At 46.3% G+C, this 18,901-nt stretch overlaps 1 protein-coding gene across 4 annotated transcripts in view; it reads right to left on the bottom strand.

The window, feature by feature from the left end:
• Positions 1 to 16,182, bottom strand: part of STRA6 (signaling receptor and transporter of retinol STRA6) — a 78,136-nt gene extending 61,954 nt beyond the window's left edge. Inside the window, exons 1-3 of one of the 4 annotated variants that reach the window (XM_068106341.2) lie at positions 9,796 to 9,943; positions 4,799 to 4,940; positions 4,650 to 4,716 (exon numbers count right to left, since the gene is read on the bottom strand). In XM_068106341.2, the coding sequence (XP_067962442.2) occupies positions 4,650 to 4,716; positions 4,799 to 4,899 (168 nt within the window). In that variant the 5' untranslated portion in view covers positions 4,900 to 4,940; positions 9,796 to 9,943. Of the gene's footprint in view, positions 1 to 4,649; positions 4,717 to 4,798; positions 4,941 to 9,795; positions 9,944 to 15,884 lie in introns of those variants that run through there. The other 3 variants (XM_068106343.2, XM_078772212.1, XM_078772213.1) reach the window with 3 other exon arrangements.
• Between the last annotated feature and the right edge of the window lie 2,719 nt (positions 16,183 to 18,901).

The raw sequence follows: 18,901 nt of genomic DNA, 5'->3' as shown, positions 1-18,901 counted from the left end.
ATGTGTTCCTCCAAAAACAGGTCCTGGATCGTAGTGTAAATAGCAGCGTAATCTTGTAAATAATGCTCCCTACCGGCTGTATGTGTAGTTTGCGAATTCTTTCCGGATTCGGTTATCCTGTGGGTGTGTTTCTGTGAGGAGAAGGGTGCAACGTCGCAGGAGGGACATATTTACTCATTCGTGAATATCTGTAAAACTGTCGCACTCAGGGTAGAGTTAATAGTAGAGGGAACTACATTGCGTGCCACACTAAAGTAGGTAAAAATTTATCGGGTCGGGACGCCCCGAGGGTAGAGAAGGGTGCATTGTTGCGAATATGGAATTTGGCCTCCATATCCGCTTGTAAATATTCCCCTATTTTCTCCAATACTCCCCAACTTTCCCCAATCCCCCATTCCCTAGTCCCATTGCATGTAAATAACAATCAGTAGAGCCGACCTTCCCCTTATTCCCCCATTAAATGTCGTGCCCAGGTCCACCGCACCACACGTAGACAACTTTCGGACATCTTCCTAGTTATTCTTATTCTATGTCAGTTAAGGCCTCGTCTCCATTAATTATGACTCTTCGTTGCACCAGAATGTGATTATATGGCATCAGTAGTGAGTTTAGGACCTTTCCCATACCTCCTTCCATCTTCTTCCCCAACAATTACAACAACAACAGAGGAGATGGCGGCGGAGCGGGGGAGGATGCGTCCTCACACCGGCTCGATTAGCGCCATTGACCACGCGCTCCACGGGGTTACCACGGAGGGGCTGGCTGTCAGCTCCTCCTCAAGGGCGGAGCCTGGTAACCCCCCGCACCCAATCAGAAGGGCGGACCGATTCCATCTGGGGCGGCGCTAACGAGCCGAGGGCGTGTCACTCCCCGCCGGATATACGCGGCCCCGCGCCGGACGTGACGACAGATGCGCCTCAGCTTGGAGAGAGAAGCCACCGCCACCCCCAGCGCGACGATACCTCCCCGCATCTTTGGACCGGACCGGACCGTACTGTACCCTGCCCCGAGCCCAGGAGGACCTGGAGCCATCGATACCCGCTTTCCTGTCATCAACCCCCGTGTGAGTCAGCCGTTGTCCCGTTTGTCTGTCGTTTGTCCGGGGTTAATATAAGAGTGTGTCTAAGTGCCTGTCTTTCTGTGATTATACCTCTAGCCCCTGTAATCTGACCTTTCCGTACGAATATAATCTCCTCCGGAGGTCTTGAGAATTGAAACATTGGTGTCGTATTGTGTTATTGTAATCCAGCCGGGTGTCTTCTTTTTCTTATTGAGCCAGCATCGCGCGACTAGTCAACGTTCGGGCACAATCGGGTAACTTGTGCAGACGTGGTCATACCATAAAACCGCTCGGTAAATAACATCCAAGCCACGTCTGTAACAATATATATATACATATGTATGTATATATATATACACATACCACTTGTCAATAGGAGAATGTCCCCATGACACTCGGCTTGTGAGGGAGGCCTTTCTATACAAAAAACAGTAAAGATTCTAACATTTAAACAGAACTTGGATATATACTTTAACCCCATAGCTAAAGTACACAGTTCATCAAGACAGTCCCATGACATACACATGCACCTCAATCCAAAGTACATGGTCAATCAAACACACACATCCTAACCCCAAAGGGTCAGACTGCATGGTCATCATTACAATTGAACGATGCCTCAATAGGAGTAGGTCTCCATGAGAGAGAGGAGCATAAGCTCCACTCCATAGTGAACTGGTCAAATCCTGCAATACATTTAGTTGAGATCACACCTCATTACTGTAGTGGGTACAAGGCAGCAAAGGCCACACCAGCTATTGCTACATGCATCCTGACCAACAACAAATGCCTGCCACACATTAAACTGTCTGTGGCAAACAAAAGAGTTCTGGCGGTATCCAGGAACAATTTAAATTTGAACTTAAACAGCACTTGTAGAGAACATAGTCTTGCCTCCCTCTCTAATTCTGAACAAAAAGCATAGATAACTAAACACGCTACTATTATGACACGTGTCATCCATGCACCCCAGTATATCACATACATTACCATTATCTGTAGCTTTATTGAATATTGATTGATTATTAGGACATTACCGACCTCTTTTGTGCACCTTAAGGCTAAATTGCGTCATTGAAGGTAAATATGAAATAAAATTCAAACTATGTTCCCCATGGATAGTCAGTCAAACAAACTGAACATCAAAAGAAACTTATCACTTTCATTTTTTGAAATGTACAGCTTTACAAACATGTTTCTTCAATTGTAATGGCTGATTATGTAACGGGAACTTCACTTCAATCACCTGGTTGATCAACAATGGCATGCTTGAGTGGTTCTGGAAAGGGATATTTCCCTTTAAATAATGACCCTCATAATGAAATCCTTCAGTTTTCGTGGTTAGACATTCATTTACTGCTGTCAATTTTCACTCTAGAGGTTTCTGACAGAGAAAACAACAAGAAAATTCAGATGCCACGCCTGACATCTGAACCACGTTTAAGGGCAATTTGGTTGTTTGAGGATGGTGTAAGCCAGCAAACAATTTCCCAACGTCTTGGTTGCTCACAGCCTGCAATTTCCAACCTGGCCAGGCGTTACGGTGAAACTGCAACTGTGAATGATGGTCCACGAAGAGGAAGACCACAGGTAACCACCCCAAACCAAGACCGCTGGATTGTGCTGCAGCATCTTCGTGATCGTTTCCGCCCTGCGATGCAAACAGCTGCAATGACAAAAGGTCGGCACAACAACCGCATCAGTGTCTCTACTGTGCGGAGGCGCTTGAGAAGGCGGGGACTGGTGGCAAGACGTCCTTGCAGAGGCCCAGTGTTGAACGCAGTGCATTGGCACAACAGACCAAGATGGTGTCTGCAGCATCACCGCTGGACACAGCAACAGTGGAGTGCAGTCTTGTTCAGCGGCGAGTCCAGATTGTGCCTCCATGCTGCTGATGGGCGTCAACGGGTATGGCGCAGAGGTGGGGAAAGGTATGCATCATGCTGTATTCGCCAGATCAATAGTTGGGGAGGACCCAGTGTGATGGTATGGGCTGGCATTTCCACCCGTTTCAGGACACCTCTGGTCATCATCGAAGGCAATCTCACTAGTCAGCGTTTAGTCAATGAAGTTTTGAGACCTCATCCGCTGCCATTTTTCCAGGCTCATCCTGACACCGCAGTTTTCCAGCAGGATAACGCTCGACCCCATGCTGCTCGCATGACCACCAACTGCCTCCAGGAACAGGGTGTTGAAGTGATGCCTTGGATGCCTTATTCCCCTGACTGCAATCCCATTGAGCATTTTTTTTGATGAGCTTGGTCGACGTCTTGCACCGAGGAAATCAACGGCTGTCAATCGGCAAATGCTCATTCAAGGCTTGCAGGAGGAGTGGGACAGACTTCCCAGGACCGCATCAGACGCCTGGTACAGAGCATGCGTCGGTGGTGTACAGCCTGCATCGCAGCTCAAGGAGGACACACACGATTTTGAGGACTGCTGTCATTCTGTCCTTGACTGTTAGGAGTGTTGTGTCCATTCCTGTGTTATTTTGTTTTGACTGTATTCAGGTGCATGCCATTGTGTTGCAGTGCTGTGCCTTTTGTTGCACCACCCCTTGTGATGTTCATGCTTTTTGTTTTTTTTGTGATTGAGGCAACCTCTTGTTTATTGACGTGTTTAGTAAAGATAGCCGAACTTTACCTCTGTGTTCAAATATTTCTCATTTTTGCGTGGAGGATTTCAACGAGTGTCCTAAAGATTTTATAAGTTTCTTTTGATGTTGAGTATATGTATGAAGTTTGGCGTTGATCTGTTCTGGAGAAGATTATTTTTGGGTTTTTTTCAATACAAAATATCCGCCCAACCATGTGAGTGATGACATCATAAATTTAATTATTCACTCACATATGGCCATAGATCAGATATATGAAGTTTCACATTTTTCAGAAAGGATTATGATTCCACCAATTATGGCTTGAATATCACTTCACCAATGATGTCATCGTTATCACCCTATATACCCCATCCACCTTGATAGCACATGCCAAGTTACAATTGTTTTAATTTAGCAGTTTTGGAGAAAAAGTGTCCAAATGTTTTCCTTTAATCCAGTAGTGCTGCCATACCATGTGACCTATGACGTCATTGTTGTCAATGAAATATTCTCCATGAGGAGTCCCTCCGATGTTTAAAGTTTCGAATCATTTGGACAAACGGTTGCAGAGACAAACATTTTAAAAGCAAAATTATATACAGATGTGGATACACACACACTCACCAAGGTGGATACGTCGAGACCTGGGAGGGCTCCGTTCCACCTTCTGAATCCCGCATTTGGATATAAATAACCGATGGCAAACACACACACACACACACACACACACACACACACACACACACACACACACACACACACACACACACACACACACACACACACACACCAATAGTGTCGCATCCCCTTCAGGGCAAGACTAAAAACGCTGAGAAGTGGATATCCTTGGTTCAAATCCTATCTATAATCCTGTGTTGATTTGTCAATTGTCTACTTGAGTCCTACTATATGTGTCTGTACAACCTCGTCCCCTGAATCCTAGACAATGTATAAAGGTTGTTTGGAATCACCACACTCCATCAACAAACTCACCGAAACAAGAGCAGCCCATGGGTGGAGGTATTCTTCTTGAAGCGTTGGGATGCAAAGTGCCTCTTCCCTGCAAGCAAAAATAAATGTTTGATTTATTGGGCAGAGCTAATGATAACATCAAAATAAATCCTTATGAAGTCACAGCTCACCTTGATTTGAGTTCCTCCACAATTGGTGCACCAATGTCATAATAACTTGGATCGCCATCATAATCGTACTGATTCAAACTTTCAGACTGATTGGCAGACATTATCTCAATTGTAATAACACAGTAGTGATTCTTTTATTGACCTGGCAAAGGGAAGACATCACATTTGCAAGTTTATTTTGCATATGACAACCACAAACACAGATATATATATATATATTCAACTAGAACGACCCTCGATAGAGAGCATATCTCCACCAAGCTGAACAGTTCATGTTTTGTATACCACCAATAGACATGATCTGGAGTCGGACCTGAACCAAAATCTAATCGGCTTGTTCTTGTCGACTAATCAACTCATCCACCAAGTTTTGTCATAAGTCATCCCAAACTTTTTGAAATATCATGCTACATATCGTTTTTGCCCCTATCGCTCAATGGTGAAGAATAAATTTTTTTTTTTTAAACCACCTTTAGAGGCCATTTTTCCCCGCAAAGCGGGGGTTGGCCTTTTTCGGGAACCGTGGTTGTTGTTGTTTTTCGGTCCCCTTTTTGAAGCAATGTTTTACGGCCAGATGCCCTTCCTGACGCCAACCCTTTTTGCCGCCTTTAACGACAAACAGGGAATTACCAGTGAACTGGTACTCAATTAGCCGACCTCGGAAGGATGACAGGCTGAGTCAACCCCCCTGGTGTTAATTCAGCGATTGACCGGGATTCGAACCCAGGATCCTAGGATCCTAAGCCGGCACCCTAGCCGCTAGCCCAACACCAGGGTTAATGGTGGTGAAGGTGAAGAATTAAAAAAAAAAAAAAAAAAAAAAAAAAAAAAAAAAAAACCTTTTTAGAGGCCATTTTTCCCCGCAAGCGGGGGTTGACCTTTTTCGGGAACTGTGGTTGTTGTTGTTTTTCGGTCCCCTTTGAAGGTGAAGAATAACATTTGAAATTAAATAATTATTGTATCCGGATCCGGATCGTCACCAAAATGGAAACAATTCTTCCTTGTCCCACACCCAACCTCTCCACCAAATTTCGGCCGAATCCGTCCACAACTTTTTGAGATATCTTGTACATAAACAAACAGATACAGACAAACAGACATACGGACAGGTGACAGGTGACAACATAACCTGCATCTAACTTCGATGGCAGATGTAACAACATATGAATAGGATGAATGCATGATGACACTGGTTTCTTTAAAATATGTCCCTGTATTGTGGCTCAGTCTAAGTTTGATGGTTACCAAGGGGCCATCTATTTATTATGTATGCACACATGTGGGGCGGGAGAGGGGGGGTTAGGGGAAGAGTTGTTTGTGAAAAAGACGAGAAGGGAGTATAATATGAGGTGGAAGGGAATGTGGGAGGGGTTTGTAGATAAGGTAAATGAGGATATTGGGAGGAAAGTGGTGTGTGTGTGTGTGTGTGTGTGTGTGTGTGTGTGTGTGTGTGTGTGTGTGTGTGTGTGTGTGTGTGTGTGTGTGTGTGTGTGTGTGTGTGTGTGTGCGTGCGCGCATGTTCAGTACATAGTATGTATAGTGGGGCGGCTTAGCCCAAATATTCAAAAGAATTGTGCATTTTGTGATACAAGCACCAAATTTGGCACAAATGTACATTAATATGTTGCGAACATTTTCAGATATTGGGCCACTTGAAATTCCGTAATTTTTTTTTTCAAATTTCGTAATTTCAAATTTTTCGGGTGACACCGTCACAATTTCGGTCTTCGAGGCCGGCCGATAGGCAAAGTGTGACCGGAAGGGACGAGGTTCTCCTGACCACGTGGCCCTCGATCTGGGAAGCGAGAGGCGTTCCATTAGTGGACGCGCCCCTCACGCCCGACTTTTGGGCGGCCCCGGCAGGCCGTTTGTTTTGACGTTCCGTGACAGGCCCCGCACCCCCACCTCCGGGCCGACCGGAAGCTTGTGCTGAGTACATCATACCTGAACAACTCAGTGAGGCAGAACACAGCAGTGCACACCAGGGTGACCCCTTCAGTGCATAAACCAATTAACCTGTCCACTGCAGGGCATATAGAAATGAAGTTATTTTCTGCATATAATAATAATATAAGTTCAGTTCTATATAACAATTTCTGTTATCACCACTACCACTACAACTACCACTACTACAAGCTTTGTCTGGAATTTTGTGGACTAACAGACAAACAGACATACAGACAAGCTGGGATCAAAACATTACCTCCTTCCACCATTGAGTGTAGAGGTAAACATCATGGAAATTATATCATGCCCTAGATTTAATTCATGCTTACCCGTGTATTTGCTTCACTGGTTCACAAGGTCTTTTGCATACATGTAATTCAGACTCTCGTCTTCATTGCTGACCACACAATGTTCGCAACATATTAATGTACATTTGTGCCAAATTTGGTGCTTGTATCACAAAATGCACAATTCTTTTGAATATTTGGGCTAAGCCGCCCCACTATATCGGCCGGCCTCGAAGACCGAAATTGTGACGGTGTCACCCGAAAAATTTGAAATTACGAAATTTGAAAAAATTTGAAAAAAAAAATTACGGAATTTCAAGTGGCCCAATATCTGAAAATGTTCGCAACATATTAATGTACATTTGTGCCAAATTTGGTGCTTGTATCACAAAATGCACAACAGGTTTGCTATGCTGCTACACTAGTATGTATGTATGTGTATATATGTATGTATGTGTATATATGTATGTATGTGTATATATGTATGTATGTGTATATACAGTCGTGGCCAAAAACATTTGCACCCTTGCACTATTTTCAAATAATGCACCATTTCTTCCAGAAAATTGTTGAAATTAGAAAATATTTTGGTATCCACGTGCTGTATGTATTTCTTTGGTTTTCAGTGGAACAAAACAAAAAAGCTGAAAAAACTACTAAATCTTAGCTTATTCCACACAGAAATCCTAAAATGGCCCGGACAATATCATCGGCACATTTTAGAAGTTGTTTGAAATAATTACTTTTCAAGTCGGTAATTCTCCTTTACTTTGGAATTGAACTCACCTGTGGTGAGTTGCAGGTGCATGCAATATAAAAATAACAAATTCAACCAGTTTGAATGGAGAAAAAGTCATTCTGCTGTTTTGTGTCACTGTGTGTACCGCAATGAGCAAGGAGAAAAGAAAGAAAACCAGAGAATTCTCAGGTCAGACAGAAGATTGTAGCCAAGCATGGACAATCTCAAGGCTACAAGTCAATCTCCAGAGACCTTGATGTTCCTGTGTCCACTGTATGCAATGCTATCAGGACGTTTGAGGCCCATGGCACTGCAGTGAACCTCCCAGGATGTGGTAGCAAGAGCAAACTTTCTTCGAAGATTGCACTGAAGAATTGTTTGAATGGTGTAGAAAGCACTTCAATCAACTGCCAAACAGATTCAAGTTGACCTTCTGACAAAAGGTACGACAGTTTCAACTCACACCATCCATCATCAACTCAATGAAAGGGGGTTCGATGCTTGTATACCCAGGAGGACCCCACTGCTGAGAAAGCCCGTCTCGGGTTTTCCAAATCACACCTGAACAAGCGAAAATCCTTCTGGGAGAATATCCTGTGGACAGATGAGACCAAATTACAGCTTTTTGGTAAAGCACATCATCTCTATGTTTACAGAAAACAAAATTAAGCGTTCAAAGAAAAGATCACCTTCCCTAAAGTCAAACATGGAGGAGGTTCAGTCATGTTTTTGGGTTGATGTGCTGCCTCTGGCATTGGGTGTCTTGAATGGTGCATGACATCATGAGATCAGATTACCAAGGTATTTTGGAGCGCAATGGTTCAACCCAGTGTCAGAAAGCTAGGTCTCTGTCGAAGCTCATGGGTCTTGCAGCAGGACAATGACCCCAACCACACTTCAAAAAGCACCCAGAAATGATTCAAGACAAAACGCTGGATTGTTCTTAAGTGGCCAGCAATGAGTCCAGATCTAAATCCCATTGACACCTGTGGTAAGATCTAAAAACAGCAGTTGGGAGAAGGCACCCTTCAAATCTGGGAGACCTGGAGCAGTTTTTACAAGAAGAGTGGGACAAACTTCCAGTAGAGAGGTGGAGGAAACTCATTCATGACTATAGGAAGTGCTTGACTGCAGTTATATTGTCCAAAGGCTGTGCTACCAAATATTAAGTCGAGAGTGTCAATAATTTTGTCAATGCCATTTCTTTTTATTTTCTGATTTAAAATGATATATTAAGTTCTGAATGAAAAACAAAGGTTCTGTTATATTAACAGTGAAATAAAGAATTGTGGAGACCAAATACTTTCGTCAATTTCAACTTATTTTTAAAGAAATTGTTTTGAGTTGTTTGAGAAAAGTGCAAGGGTGCCAATATTTTTGGCTACGACTGTGTGTGTGTGTGTGTGTGTGTGTGTGTGTGTGTGTGTGTGTGTGTGTGTGTGTGTGTGTGTGTGTGTGTGTGTGTGTGTGTGTGTGTATGTATGTATGTATATATATATACACGTATGTATGTATGTATGTATGGGGAAACTGCTATAATTGGCATACGCCGCTGCTCAAATAAGGTTCTTAACTTTACTCAAGCAAGTTACGTATGCAAGTTTATTTCCATAGGAATTAGTCAATGTACCTCTGTGTATAGATTAGGCAGAAAAGTGTTTTGTGCAAGTTATTGGAAACATTTAAATTTGACTCGAATACATCAACTTTATGGAGTCGGCGGTAAAATTCAAAGCTCTTGTTCCGGCGACAAAACAAAGCGTGTTTATAAAGACGGGCAAGCGCAAGGTTCCCGAACAAAGAACCGCTTTTTACCTTCTACCTCGAACAGTCTTCCTCGAGGAGTCGTTCATAAACATCCGTCACGAAATAACTAACTCTGGGTAAAGTAAAGTCAGAAAAAGTAAAGTCCCCACAGCCTCCTTGGACGATGTTCAACAGCATGAGATAGAGTTTTTTACCAACACGATTACAAACATTACAAACAGTTGAGCTTTGTTACACTTTTCGGTCCTCGTTCTCACCTTCACCCTGATCAACCTGCATCACTTCCACCGATACTTTAGCTTGAACTCCTTGGAAGGGCCTTGTCGGAGAGGTGGAATGACTGCAGGCGCTCGCAAACTCGAGACGAACTTTGAAACTCAGTCTCAGCTCAGGGACACGGGATGCGGGGGTGGTTATGGTTGGGGGGGGGGGGGGGGCAGGTGGGGGGGTTGAAGCTGTGACGCCCGACCTTTATCTGGATTTGATCGCGATTCAAAACACTACGCTCTCACTGAAGGTCGTACTTTGTTGGATTTTTATAACTTTCCTCATGAAAGTTTCTACTTTCACTTTCATGAGTACTTTCACCACTTTAACTTCACGAGTTGTGGTAAACAATGTCCATCCTGTTGTAGATAAGATACAATATCACAATATCATGATACAGATATATTCTGTTATAAAGTCTAATGGGTGTTCAACATAGCAATTAAGTGCTTCCACATTTAATGACGAGGTGTAAAACTTCACTAGTGCTTTTTCAAAACGTTTGGAAAAGTTTTACACAACAACAATAAATAAATAAAAATAATAAAAATTCAGATTAAAATTTTAGACAAGATAAAGAGCTAAATTATTCGATATTCAAAGTTAAACTATTTCAAGCTTTAAAATGTCTCTCGAAGTAGAAGATATTAAATTCACTTTGTTTGTTTTTTTAACCAAATAGGAATAATGTTTAAGGTTGTGCATTGAAGGACCTGCGATAAAGTTTGAACTTTGCTCCATAATGTTACACTGACCTGTTTAGTTTGCTTCTCTGTCCTGTCTCATCCTTTGTGTCTGAGTTGGTATCCATTTATCTTTCTAGATTCCGCCTTCCCTCAACAAATTTCACTTCTTATACTTTATTTGTATTAATAATAATAATAATAATAATATTGCTTTATTATAATTAATATTAGTACTCCCGACCAAATTGTTCATAAAGGACACAGCATAAAGCAAAGTTTGTAAACTATTGTTCATATTCCATTGTACACATTGCTCATTTGTGTTTATTTAACCCTATCTGGGCTATTTTGGTGGTTAATTTTGTAGGGGTCCGTTTTCGCAGGGTTTATTTGCCTGGGGTGGGTGGGGGGGGGGAGGGAAGGGAGGGCTTTTGGCCCTCTCAGATCTTAGCAACAGAAGATGCGATGCGATCGTCATAAAAATTGCCACGTATGCAGAAAGTCATGATACGAACATGCCTGCGTTGCAAGAAGACAAAAGGGACAAACTTCAGATTTATAAATGAGCTCGTGCAAATAACACTGATTTGGGTATATCTTATACACACACACACACACATATATATATATATATATATATATATATATATATATATATATATATATATATATATATATATATATATATATATATATATTGTTGCGGATCTTCGTAAACCCGTTCCCGTTACAAAGGGGAGATTAAGCCCCTTTTTCCCTCTGGGTCTTCGAAACCGCGAGACCGAGTCGCCACTTCCGGGCAGACGTGGAAAAGGGTTTCGGGACAATTTCACACGTACCTTGAGTACCCACGCCGCAGCAGAAGCGGGGATCGAGTCTCGCACGAACCACACGTGATTGAGTACACCCGAGCGGATTGCATACCACGTGACTCATGTTGTTACCTTCCTATAGAACCTGATTAGAGCGATCTAATTCGTACCATGCGAGACCAATGGTGGAAAAGACAAAACGGTCGAATCAGAAGAAATAACTTCTTGGTAGAAGGAAAGGGACACAGGGCAGAACTTAATCAGTCTTATACATAACCCAGACAATGGGCCCATTACACACACGGGGAGATGGAGGAAGAATGTTCGCACGCCGAAGGCGCCTGCTTCGGTCGCTCCAGGAACAGCTCACCCGGTCGTGGCCCTCTGGCAGTCACAGCACGTATCCCGGCAAAGGCAGGCAGGAGGAAAATCGCGCATCTGTGGCCCGGCCCGGGTCGCTCTTTACAGCGCGATTAATACGGGCCGGAGGGGGGAGGGGAGGGGAGGAGAGGGAGGGGGGAGGGGGGGAAGGGGGGGAGGGGGTGGGGGGAGGGGGGAAGGCGGGAGGGGAGGAGGGAAGGGGTGGGGGGAGGGGGGAGGAGGGAGGGGCAGGGGGAGGGGGGACCCGGCAGAAGTACCCGGCATTGCTGGGCGGGAGGGGGGGGAACGAGGGGGGAGGGGAGAAGAGGGGGGGAGGGGAGAAGGGGAGGGGGTAGGGTGGAGGGGGAGGGGGAGGGGTAGGGGGATAGGGAGGGGGAGGGGGGAAAGGGAGGGGGAGGGGGAAAGGGGAGGGGGGAGGGGGAAATGGAGGCGGAGGGGAGAAGGGGAGGGGGGAGGGGGAAGGGGGAGGGAAGGGGATGGCCAGTCAACAATAACGTTGCAGTTCAGAATCATTGGAATCTCCCGCGATGAAGCTATCTCTGAGGGCCTTTCACTCACTCACCGCAGGCAGGTAGGTGGTCTTTCTGTCTTCTACCGACTCCTCTCCGGCCTTGCTCCCCCAGCTCTCTCTGTGCTCTGTCCCCCAAATATTCCTACAGGTCGCACAAGATCTGCCAGCCACCCTCTGATGGTTAAACTGCCGAAATCTCGGCTCTCTGCTCACCTTCACTCTTTCATTCCTCTTTTCTCCCGCCTCTGGAACAAACTCCCACACTCACTTCAATCACACTCCTCCCTCCAGGTCTTCAAAACAGCTGTTCACCACCATCTCTTATCTTCCCCCATCCAAAACCTTGATCTTTTCTACCCCCACTAATTCACCCCAGATCCACCTTGTTTGAAATTCCAACTTCTTTCCTGGAAGTCTTGGCAGTGTCCATATGTTTTATACCTCTCCCACCCCCCCCCCCCTTCCCATGCCTCCCCCCCAAAGCCCTCTCCCTCCCACAGTTCTCTCGATGTCTCCATGTCTCTCGGTCCCTGCTCTCAAATGTTGTGTTTGTGTCATTCCCCCTCTCTCCCCATCTTGTCTACCGCTCCCGATGTTATTTGTTTTGTGTGTCTGTTTGTCTTTCTGTGTGATTAATGTTCGCTCTTTCACGAGCCTCGATCTTGTATACAAAAAAAAAAAAAAAAAAAAAATGGTCGGAGAGCAGAACAACAATCGGACATAGTCCTGCATATTCGCAACAGCACGAAGCGGATTTTGGAGACTCACCGATCCTGTGACATCCTCCAGTACTGGCGTTGCCGGGCGGGGGAAAGGAGACCCGTACATTCCCAACCCGTACATTCGCCCTCTCGACTCAAGCTCACTCGGACAAAAGCCTCGCACAAATTACACCGTGAAGGCCCAATGGTCATGTCTATACCACAAATCACGGGCGCACTGAATTGAAAATATATAGAACGCTCATACTCCGTGAAAAGTGAAGCCGCCCTGTCGCCATCTTGGTCAGCACGACTCGACCAACTCGCTTCGCGGATCTTGTTTTATGCAGCAATAAACTGCTCCAATCGGTTACGGAAGGGTTGTGGAAAGACGTTTCACAGCTGTTTCAAAGACATTTAATTCATATCGCACAAAATCGATACAAAACACGATCGCATAAAAGGTGAAAAAAACGTGTGACGTGTGACAGGATGGAACATCACGTGATCGGTCTGAGCGAAACGGCTCGACCAACTCGCTTCGCGGATCTCGTTTTGTGTGGCAATAAACTGCTCCAATCGGTTACGGAAGGGTTGTGGAAAGACGTTTCACAGCTGTTTCAAAGACATTTAATTCATATCGCACAAAATCGATACAAAACACGATCGCATAAAAGGTGAAAAAACGTGTGACGTGTGATGGGATGGAACATCACGTGATCGCTCTGAGCGAATCAGTCTGGCGGCGGTAATGGAACATCACGTGATCGCTCTGAGCGAATCAGTCTGGCGGCGGGAATGGAACATCACGTGATCGCTCTGAGCGAATCAGCGAGCTGCTCTGGAACCGGCTGAGATTAGCGGGTACTTTGCTGAAATGCGCTGAGGTAAATATGAATAAAAAATATGGATCGTCAAATATTTTGAGTTCGGCCATGTTCGTCCCACGCTCAATTGCCATGTCCATGTCAAATATCAAGCACGTAAGCCTCTCCGTTTAGGAGTCTATCGGTAACATTACACACACACACACACACACACTGTTTTATTTATGTATATATATATATATATATATATATATATATATATATATATATATATATATATATATATATATATATATATATATATATATATAGATATATATATATATATATATAGATATATATATATATATATATAGATATATATATATATATAGATATATATATATATATAGATATATATATATATATATATCGATATATATATATATATATATATATATATATATATATATATATATATTGTTACAGACGCGGTTGTGGATGTTAGTTTACCGAGCGGTTTGGTATGGCCGCGTCTGCACAGTTTACCCGATTATACTCGAACGTTGGCCGAGTCGCGCTACGCTAAATCAATTGAGGAAAAGGACACAACGGCTGGGTTAAAATGACACGACACCAAGGGTACAGTTCTCAAGACCTCCGGAGGAGGTTATAATATATCGGAACGTTAGATTACACCGACCAGAGGTACAGCATAGTAAGGTGGGCACTTAAACACGGTCTTATATTAGCCCCGACAGACCACAGATAAACAGGACAAAACTGACTCACACAGGGATTGATGGCAAGGAGGGGCAGGTAGTTGATAGCTCAAGGTGCACCTTGGCTCAGGGGCAGGATCCACACGGTCCGGTCCAGAGATGCGGGAGGTCTCTCTCAGCGTCAGCGTTGGAAGGTGACGTTCTTTCTCCAAGCTGGGGGCGCATCTCACGTCACGTCCGGTAAGTGGCTGCGTATATCCGGCGGGGAGTGACACGCCCTCGGCTCGTTAGCTCCGCCCCAGATGGAATCGGCCCGTTGCTTCTTATTGGGTGCGGGGGTTACTGGGCTCCGCCCTTGACGAGGAGCTGACAGCCAGCCCCTTCGTGGTAACCCCGTGGGCGCACATGGCAATGGCGGCTAACCAAGCCGGTGTGAGGACGCACACTCCCCGCACCGCGGCCGCGCCGCCCCCGCTGTGGTTGTAGTTGTTGTTATTGTTTCATGAGGAAGATGGGAGGAGGTATGGGGAGGTCCTAAACTCACTACTGGTGCCATACAATCACATTCTGGTGCAACGAAGAGTCAGAATTAATGGAAACGAGTCCTTAACTGACATAGACTAAGAATAACTAGCAAGATGTCCGAAAGTTGTCTACGTAAGATGCGGTGGACCTGGGCACGACATTTAATGGGGGAAGAAGGGGAAGGTCGGTTCTACAGAGTGTTGTTTACAGACAATGGGACTAGGGAATGGGGGATTGGGGATAGTTGGGGAGTATTGGGGAAATAGGGGAATATTTACAAGCGGATATGGAGGCCAAATCCCATATCCGCAACATTGCACCCTTCTCTACCCTCGGGGCGTCCCGACCCGATAAATTTTTACCTATTTTAGTGTGGCACTCAGATGTAGTTCCCTCTACTATTAACTCTACCCTGAGTGCGACAGTTTTACAGATATTCACAAATGAGTAAATATGTCCCCCTGCGACGTTGCACCCTTCTCCTCACAGAAACACACCCACAGGATAACCGAATCGCGGAAAGAATTCGCAAACTAAACACACAGCCGGTGTAGGGAGCATTATTTACACAAGACTACGCTGATATTTACACTACGATCCAGGACCTGTTTTTGGAGGAACACATGCAGATGTTATGCATAGAGAGAGCACGCATGCCAGCATCGATACACCAACCCACGAGTGCTCTGTGGCCTTACGGCCTTTAATAATGTGCAGAGCACCCCTTCCAAGCACCAAAAGCACCACCCCAAGCACCAATCGGTGCAGTCACCATTGTTCATTAAAATAAAAACAACAACCCCTAACCCTGCAGGTGTCTCTTGCTCTTCGTGTGGTGCACTTGGCCTTCTTGCTTCCTTCAAAAATAAAGAAAGGCGCCAACCGCGTCCATTTCTAATTTGTGGCCGTCAGGGGGCCAACTATTAGTGGTTCACCTGTATGGCATAGGTGCCACGTTGACCCATAGGTCCATCCACGGGTGGTGCTTGGCCGCAAAAGAACTGCGGTCCATTGTGGGTGGCCACCAAAATTGCGGTCCATATGGTGTATCGATCCAGGCAGCAAGCAGCGAAAGTGCAGGCCCACAACTGCGGAGCCAGCACCTCTCTCTCCTCTCTCTCTGCCCCAAAGCCAGATCCTCGGAGGTGGGAGACAAAAGAAAAGACAAGTGAGTAAGGTGGTAAGGGCGCAAAAGTGCACGCAATACAAGATGATGCACACTGGGGGCACATGGGAACCAGGTGAGACAGGTACGTTCCTACCGTACGCCCCCCCCCCCAACCAGGTAACCTACATTGCCCCTCCCTTACCCCTTACTGTATCCACAAAACACAACACTACCCATAAACATCTACTTTACCAATCAACAAACGTCCCTACGGTCTTCCCCGTTCCTCCCATAAACCAAATTCGTCTTCTCTCCCTCCTAACCAATCAAATTTGCCATTTTCAACTCTCATCCAAATTTGCCATCTCCAACTCAACATCATAATTTGCCATCACCAATTCATCATCAGTCCCTCCTAGGGAGGGAGAGATGGAATCACCCCAATGTCTCATCCACGTCGTGATGCGTCTCACCAATCCAACAGCAATCCTTACTTCCTGCAACACAAAACAAAGAAAACACAGGTGTGGAGTCATCATCATCACCACAGGTAAGTGGCTGCGTATGGTGCGACAGGTTCATCAATCCTAACTATTTCCTAAATGACTTTAACAACTTTACATTACCCGGGGTCTTTCTTCTGCCAAACCATTGGCCCTCTTACACTATGGGTTCTAAAAACCAATTCCCATTGACCAAACTGTGGTGCTTTTCAATTTGGGGTCTCACTCCCCCGATTCATCTCCCGGTGCCCTCGCACAATTTCTGGGCTGTGGCGTGTACCTCTCCCAGTGGGTCTACCCACCTGCACACCTCCACCACTGCAGTTGCCTCCGAGCTTACCTGCTCCTTACCCTAACCTAACTACCTGGGGAAGGCCCTCTGGCGCTCTCCCCACTCGGTACCCTCTCTGGCACTGGGCTACCCGGGTCCGTCCTCCGGATCCTCGGGCCCCATCCACAACTCTACCGGCTCCCAGAGCCCACCTGCGGCCTCACCTGGCCGACATCCTCACAGTGGTGGAGTGCCCAACCAACTACACACACTAACAGGCTACACGCCCAGCCATTTCCACAACACTAATGCACCCATCCACAATACCATTCTGCAACCGCACCACAAATGCCAATATCCAACCACAATTTACCTATACCCTCTACCTAACACTTACACTACCCGCCCCGGGTATCCATGATGGGGGTCCACTCTTCCCCCATTCACACCTTCGCACCATGCACACCACTCCGTACCACTTACTCCAACTCTCTCCACACACCTGTACTTGCACACCTGTGCTCTCACACCTGGTGCCACCTGCACCCTTCTCCTCCCAAGCGCATTCGCGCTGATCCATAACACTCACTACTCACACACTGCTCCACACACCTGTCCAGTTGCACACCTGTGCAATCACACCTGTTCAATTCTCACACACACGGCATCATCTCAGCTAACTACTCCCTTCTGAAACTTGCGCTTCCCAGTCGTCCCTTTAAACTATTGCGCTCCCTCGTCATTATAATCCACACTAATCTACCTGCGTCCCCACTACAGGTATCAGTCACTAACTAACCTTAACGTCACCTAATGTCATCTTCGCTAGATCCCTATCAATATCCTAACCCACCCGGGCTAGTTTTCACTGCCATACACCCCATACGCTATTGCTCCTTTGCCCCACTATATGGGAAGGGTGGCAAGGATGCCACCCTTACCCACCGGGCCCATCGCTCCTCAATCCCCCAGTCCTCTGGCACTAATAAGCCCCCCTTATTCAGAGGTACTGGGTCCCGCCTCGGCATCTAAAGCCGAGGCAATCCACGGGGGCGCCTGCTCGCCGGTGTAAGGTCTTATCCGGTCGGCGTGGACGATCCGAGGGAGGGCTCGTGGCCCCATTTTGATCTTAATGACCACGTCACAGATTTGCGACAGGACGACTCCTGGGCCTTGCCAGGGGGAGGTGAGTTTTGGGCACCTTCCCTTCCGCCTCCGGGGATTAAAGAACCAAATCTTCATCCCCGGAGCGTATTGACTCCCCTGGCTCCGGTCGTCGTACCTGCGCTTCATCTTTTCCCCCACCAGATGGAGTTGGCGGCGGGCGAAGGCATGGACTAGCTCCATGCCTTCCTCTAGGTGACGTGCGTACCCCTCCCTCGGCGGGTTAACCACTGTGTCTGGCACGGGACCGCATAGCAAGTCGGCGGGAGCCCGTAACTCCCGCCCATACATAAGCAACGCTGGACTGCATGCGGTGGCCCCGTGCTGGCTGGTTCGGTAGGCCATTAGCAAATAAGGGAGATGTTCGTCCCAGTCATCCTGACGGGTGGCGGTGAACAGTGCCAGTTGTTGGATTAGAGTTCGGTTGAATCTTTCCACCATCCCGTCAGATTGAGGCCTTAAAGGCGTTGTTCTGGTTTTCCGAATTGACAGGAGACTGCACACATCTTTTAGCAATTTGCTCTCAAAATTTCGTCCCTGGTCGGTGTGCAACTCCTGTGGAATCCCATGCCGGCACACAAATCCTTCCACGAAGGCCCGGCACACAAATCCTTCCACGAAGGCCTGCGCTACCACCCCTGCTTCTTGGTTGGGGAGGGCGTAGGCCTCCGGCCACTTGGTGAAGTAGTCCATCACAACGAGGATGTACTTATTACCTAGGCGGGTGCGGGGTAGTGGGCCTAGGATATCCATGGCCACCCGCTCTAGGGGGGCCCCCACCTGGTGTAATTGAAGGGGGGCCCTCATCCTCCGTGCTGGTCCCTTTTTGGCAGTACAGGCGTCGCATCTCCGACACCAGTCCTGTATGTCGCGCCCCATATTCACCCAATAAAACCTCCGGCGTAC

Source organism: Myxine glutinosa, chromosome 2 (assembly GCF_964187855.1).
Source record: "Myxine glutinosa chromosome 2, kmMyxGlut1.1, whole genome shotgun sequence".
Taxonomy (NCBI): Eukaryota; Metazoa; Chordata; class Myxini; order Myxiniformes; family Myxinidae; genus Myxine; species Myxine glutinosa.
This window is presented reverse-complemented; position numbering and strand designations above follow the sequence as displayed.